The sequence below is a fragment of the Corvus brachyrhynchos genome, unplaced genomic scaffold, assembly GCF_000691975.1.
Source record: "Corvus brachyrhynchos isolate BGI_N302 unplaced genomic scaffold, ASM69197v1 scaffold437, whole genome shotgun sequence".
Taxonomy (NCBI): Eukaryota; Metazoa; Chordata; class Aves; order Passeriformes; family Corvidae; genus Corvus; species Corvus brachyrhynchos.
The window spans coordinates 97,533-103,951 of record NW_008238962.1 but is presented as its reverse complement, the minus strand read 5'-3'; the positions used below and the strand labels follow the sequence as shown (position 1 = coordinate 103,951).

The following is a 6,419-nucleotide window of genomic DNA, read 5'->3' as shown; positions in this document are numbered from 1 at the left end:
GCCAGGACATCCCAGGATGAGGCCACCATGGAGGGAGCTCCAGGCCTCCACATTTGGTGGTTTCTGCAAGGTTCTCGTGAGGGATCCAAGGGGGACCTCGTTCTCCTCAAATTCCCCGGGAACGGTGACAGGGACGGAGATGGAGCAGCCACGGCATCCGTGGGGGGGGACAGGGAGGGGACCCTGGAGGTAACATCCCACCATCCTGAGGTGACATCCCACCACCCACACTGTCTTCTCTTGCAGGGGTGGCCATCAGCACTTACGCCAAGTACTGCTACAACAAACTCCAGAAGGCGGCTCTGACCGGAGCCAAGAAGGTACCGGACAACGGGATGGGCTTGGGAAGGGTTGGACAAGGAGGTCCAACCTCCCATCGGGATCATCTGGGGGCTGCTGGGATTGGGGAAGGGGCTGGAGGAGGGAGGGAGGTGGAAAATGGTGGGAAGAACATGGTTGGTTGTGGCGGGGTCACGGTGAGGATCTGGTGGTGGCTCCAGAGTGGTTGGGAAGCTTCTGGAGAACTTCTGGGGATCTTCTGGAGAGCTGGAGAACGTGAGGAGAGCATCTGGGCATCTTCTAAGGACTTTCTGGAGACTTCCTGGAGAACTTCTGGGAACCTTCTGGAAAAGTTTCTGAAGACCTTGTAGGGAGCTTCTGGGAACTTTTTAAGGATCTTCTGGAGAACTTCTAAGAACCTTCTGGAAAACTTCTAAGGACCTTCTGGAGACTTTCTGGGCACCTTCTATAACCTGTCTGGGGATCTTCTGGAGACCACCTGGAAATTTTCTGGAGAACTTCTGAAAACCTTTTCGAGACATTCTGGGAACCTTCTGGAACATTTCTGGAGAACTTCTGAAGAGCTTGTAGGGACCTTCTGGGAACCGTCTAAGGATCTTCTGGAGAACTTCTAAGAACCTTCTGGAGACCTTTTGAGAACTTTCTGGGAAATTTCTGGAAAACTTCTAAGGACCTTCTTGAGAATTTCTGGGGATCTTCTGGAGACCTTCTGGAAAATTTCTGGAGAACTTCTCAGAACCTTCTGAAGACCTTTAGGAGACCTTCTGGAAACCTTTTGAGGACTTTTTAAGGACCTTCTGCAGATCTTCTGAAGACATTCTGAAGACTGACTGAGGATCTTCTGGAAATCTTCTGGAAACTCTCTGGACACCTGGAAACATTCTGGAAACTCTCTGGAGACCACCTGGGAACTTATTAAGGAACTTCTGGAGACCTTCTGGAAACTTTCTGGAAGCACAGCGCCAGTGTTCAGCTTCCCAGAAGCATCCCAGAGCCGTGGCTCCTCCTCCCAGCAAAACCCATTGGTGTAGATCCTCCAACGTGGCCATGGTCCCACCAAGCTCCATAGGGTTGGATCCACTTCTGAATCAAGATGGTGGATGGACGCTGGATGGATGGGTGGTGGAAGCACCTTGGCCAAGTTGACCAGAATCCATCCATGGCTCCATCACCATCCCCATGGAGCTCAACTGGGGGGTGGTGGGATTGAGTAGGATCCCGTCCTGGCCGCGGGGCCACCACAGAGGCCACCGGTGACCTCTGGTGTCTCCTGCAGGGCCTGAAGAAGCCGAACATCGAGGAGATCCGCCACGCCAAGAACGCCGTCTTCAACCCGTCCATGTTTGGCAGCTCCCTGCAGGACATCATCACCATGCAGAAGGAGCGGTACCCGGACCGGCAGCTGCCCTGGGTGCAGACCCGGCTCTCCGAGGAGGTCCTGGCGCTCAACGGGGACCAGACCGAGGGCATCTTCAGGTAAAGCCACCCACAGTCACGGGGACATCCCATGGTAGTGGCAACCTGGAGCTTCTCATAGGAATCGCCTCAAAACGGGGCAGCTTCCCCCTTCTGGGTGTCCTCCTCTGGTGGGTCATCCCAACTTCTCCTTGCTCTGAGGCCATGAGGTCTCCTCCATGGTGGCCACCAGAGTCATGGCAGGGTCTTGGTGGCAGCATCCATTGGGTTCCCTCAACTTCTCCTTGCTCCGAGGCCATGGAGGTTTCTCCATGGTGGCCACCAGAGTCATGGCGAGGTCTTGGTTGCACCAACTAGCTCCCAAAATGGCTCCATGCCCAACTGATGTTCCCTCCTGGCTCTCCTGGAGCACCCAAAGGTGTTGAGATGGGAGGTCCCCATCTGTCACTCGGCCACCAACATCTCTTCACCCCACAGAGTCCCCGGTGACATCGACGAGGTCAATGCCCTCAAGCTGCAGGTGGACCAATGGAAGATCCCCACCGGCTTGGAGGACCCTCACGTTCCCGGTAAGACCTCAGGCCGATGTTTGGGGGGGCAGAAGCTCCATCCAGAAGGTCTCACATCTCCTCGTCTTCCTCATGTTCTCCTTCCAGCATCCCTGCTGAAGCTCTGGTACCGGGAGCTGGAGGAGCCACTGATCCCGCACGACTTCTACGAGCAGTGCATCACCCACTACGAGAACCCCGAGGCCGCCATCGCCGTCGTCCACTCCCTGCCCAGGATCAACAAAATGGTGCTGTGCTACCTCATCCGCTTCCTCCAGGTAGGACCAGGAGCCTCCGGTGTCCCCTTGGGTGACCTCTTGGCTTGGTTCATTCTCTTGAGGTGGTTTTGGGTTCTCCAAGGTCACCACAAGGTGATTCCCATCTCATCCAAGAACCAGGAGGTCCACACGGTCCCTCCACTCATCTCTCACCAGTCCCACCACTTCCACCTTCTTCCCACCCCATGAGTTTGTGTTCCTGGTGACCCTCCTGGTGCCCTCTCCTGAGCTGGCTTTGGGTTCTCCAAGGTCACCACGTGGTGACCCCCATCTCCACCAAGAACCAGGAGTTCCACCAATCCCATCACCTCCATCTTCCTCCTCCCACCCCCATGATTTTGTGCCCCTGGTGACCCTCCTGGTTCCTTCTCCTGAGGTGGTTTTGGGTTCTCCAAGGTCACCACAAGGTGATTCCCATCTCCACCAAGAACCAGGAGGTCCACACGGTCCCTCCACTCATCTCCCACCAACCCCATCACCTCCATCCACCCCAGGTGTTCCTGACCTCATGGTTGACCCTCCTGGTGCCCTCTCCTGAGGTGGTTTTGGGTTCTCCAAGGTCACCACATGGTGATCCCCATCTCCATCAAGAACCAGGAATTCCACGTGGTCCTTCCACCCATCTCCCACCAATCCCACCACTTCCACCTTCTACCCATCCAAGGTGTTTGTGTCTCCTTGTGTGATCTCTTGGCTTGGTTCATTCCCTTGAGGTGGTTTTGGATTCTCCAAGGTCACCACAAGGTGATTCCAAGAACCAGGAGGTCCACACAGTCCCTCTACTCATCTCCCACCAACCCCATCACCTCCATCTTCCTCCTCCCACCCCATGATTTTGTGCCCCTGGTGACCCTCCTGGTTCCTTCTCCTGAGGTGGTTTTGGGTTCTCCAAGGTGACCACAAGGTGACCCCCATATCCCCCAAGAACCAGGAGGTCCACACAGTCCTTTCACCCATGTCCCACCAACCCCATCACCTCCATCCACCCCAGGTGTTCCTCACCCCATGGTTGACCCTTCTGGTTCCTTCTCCTGAGGTCGTTTTGGATTCTCCAACTTCACCACGTGGTGACCCCCATCTCCCTCAAGATCCAGAACCTCCCTCCACCCATCTCCCACCAACCCCATCACCTCCACCTTCTTCCTCCTCACCCTTCCAGGTCTTCGTGCAGCCGGCCAACGTGGCCGTCACCAAGATGGACGTCAATAACCTGGCCATGGTGATGGCCCCCAACTGCCTGCGCTGCCAATCGGATGACCCGCGGATCATCTTCGAGAACACCCGCAAGGAGATGTCCTTCATCCGGGTGCTCATCCAGCACCTGGACACCAGCTTCATGGAAGGCGTCCTATAGGGGCCGCCACCGCGTTGCCCCCCCCCCGTCACCAGCCCCACCGTCCCCTCCGAGGAGCTCCGGCCGGACCTTGCCGCCCGGCCGCGGGGATGCAGAGAAGTCCCCCGTGGTCCATCCCGACCTTCTGGCCGTGGCATTGCCCAGCTCTTCGCCGGTGGAGTCACGAGGAGCATCTCAGCTCCGTGGGGACGTTCCCGAGGAATCTGAGAGGTCTCCTGGTGTCTCCATGGGGTTGGGAGAATGTGACGCGAGCAGAGCCACCTTCAGGGTGGTGGGAGAAGCTCACCTGGAGAACGTGGGACACCGGGGACCACCACGGTGACAATTGTCCCCCACAGGGAAGAGACTCAGGGGGTCCCCATGGGAGTGGCCGTGTCCTGGGGGGGGTCGTTGTGGCCGATTGTCCATCCTGGGGTGCTGGAGGAGCTGGGTGGGCAGGATGTCCCCTCATGTCACCGTGTCCATCCTGTCCCACGCGCGTTGGCACCACCAGGACCTGGCCCAGCACCCCCCGGGCCCTGCTGGACCCATGCCAGGGCCTCCCATCTGCTTCTGGTTCTTCTGGACCCATCTTGGAGCCCATCATCAACTCCTGGGCCCATCTTGGGTTCCACTATCTCCTCCTGGTCCTCCTGAACCCATCTTAGAACCCATCATCAACTCCTGGGCCCATCTTGGAACCCACCCTCAACTCCTGGACCTGTCTTGAGGTCCAGCATCTCCTCCTGATCCTACAGGACCCATCTTGGAACCCATCATCAACTCCTGGGCCCATCTTGGAACCCACCATCAACTCCTGGACCTGTCTTGAGGTCCAGCATCTCCTCCTCATCCCACAGGACCCATCTTGGATTCCAGCATCTCCTCCTGAACCCATCTGGGTGTCCACTATCTCCTCCTGGTCCTCCTGAACCCATCTTGGGGTCCATTATCACCTCCTGAACCCACCTCAGGATCCATCATCTCCTCCTGGTCCTCCCAGATCCATCTTGGTGCCCCCCAGTGTTCTTCAGGAGCCACCTCGGTGTCCCCCAGTTTCCTCCTGGACCCATCTTGAGGTCCCCAATCTCCATCTGGTCCTGCCCAACCCACCTAGGTACCATCATCTCCACCAGGTCCCACCTTGATGCTCCCAATCTCCTTCTGGTCCCAGCTTGGTGCCCCTCAGTGTCTACCTGGACCCACCTTGGTGGCCCCCAACCTCCTCCAGATCCTCCAGGACCCACCTGGGCACCATCATCTGCTCCAGGTCCCACTTGAGCACCCCCAGTTCCTCCAGGTCCTCCAGGTCCCACCTTGGTGTTTCCAGTCTCCTCCAGGTCCCACCTTGGTGCCCCAGATTTCCAGCAGGTCCCACCCTGGTGCACCCCCACCTCCACCAGGTCCTCCAGGACCTACCTTGGTGCCCTCAGTTTCCTCCAGGTCCACCAAGAGCCACCTAGGTGCCCCCAAGTCTCCATCAGGTCCCACCTTGGTGCCCCTCAATCTCCTCCAGGTCCAACCTTGGTGACCCAGATCTCCACCAGGTCCCACCCTGGTGCCCCCAGTCTCCAGCAGAACCCACCTTGGTGACCCCACCTCATCCAGGACCCATCTTGGTGCCCCCCATCTCCTCCAGGTCCTCCAGGTTCTACCTTGGTGGCCCCTCAATTTTCTCCAGGACCCACCTGGGCACCATCATCTGCTCCAGGTCCCACCTGAGCACCCCCCAACTTCTTCCAGGTCCTCCAGGTCCCACCTTGGTGCCCCCAGGTCTCCTCCAGGTCCCACCTTGGTGCCCCCACCTCATCCAGGACCCATCTTGGTGCCCCCCCCCCATCTCCTCCAGGCCCCACCTTGGTGCCCCTCAATCTTCTTCAGGACCAACCTTGGTGCCCCCCAACCTCCTCCAGATCCTTCAGGACCCACCTGGGCACCATCATCTGCTCCAGGTCCCAGCTTGGTGCCCCCAAATCTCCTCCAGGTCCAACCTTGGTGCCCCCAAATCTCCTCCAGGTCCTTCTGTGGTGCCCCCACCCCACCCCAGAGACAAAGGGCCCCCCCAGGCCTCCTCCAGGCGCCTTTGGCTCCACCCAGGGGGGCACCCACTGGTTTGGGGGGCACCCACTGGTTTTGGGGTGGGGGCACCCAGAAGAGTTTATAGGGACCTATGAAGACAATTACTAATTAGGAGGACCCCCCCACAAATTTAATTAACGGCCCCAAATTTTGGGTGGAGGTCCCATGGGTGGGGGGCAGGGGGTCCCCAAAGTGGAGGGGTCCCCAAAATGGGGATGTTCCCCACAATGGAGGGGGTCCCCAAATTGGGGAGGTCCCAAAGTAGGGAGGGTCCCCAAAATGGGGGGGTCCCATAGGTGGGGTTCCCAAGGTGGAGTATGGTCCCCAAAATGGTGGGGTCCTATGGGGGGGTCCCCAAAGTGGGGAGATCCCCAAAATGGGAGGGGGGTCCTCTGGAGGGGATCCCCAAAATGAGGGGGGTCCCCAAAATGAGGGGGGGGTCCCATGGAGGGGGCCCCCAAAATG

The 6,419-nt window shown here is 58.4% G+C and overlaps 1 protein-coding gene across 4 annotated transcripts in view; it reads left to right on the top strand.

The window, feature by feature from the left end:
* ARHGAP39 (Rho GTPase activating protein 39) overlaps window positions 1-4,891 on the top strand; it is a 63,441-nt gene extending 58,550 nt beyond the window's left edge. For all 4 annotated transcript variants that reach the window (XM_017738653.1, XM_017738654.1, XM_017738652.1 and 1 more), the window contains 5 exons: window positions 247-320; window positions 1,577-1,776; window positions 2,194-2,285; window positions 2,373-2,542; window positions 3,702-4,891. In XM_017738653.1, the coding sequence (XP_017594142.1) occupies window positions 247-320; window positions 1,577-1,776; window positions 2,194-2,285; window positions 2,373-2,542; window positions 3,702-3,896 (731 nt within the window). In that variant the 3' untranslated portion in view covers window positions 3,897-4,891. The remainder of the gene's footprint in view (window positions 1-246; window positions 321-1,576; window positions 1,777-2,193; window positions 2,286-2,372; window positions 2,543-3,701) is intronic.
* The last annotated feature ends 1,528 nt before the right edge of the window (window positions 4,892-6,419 follow it).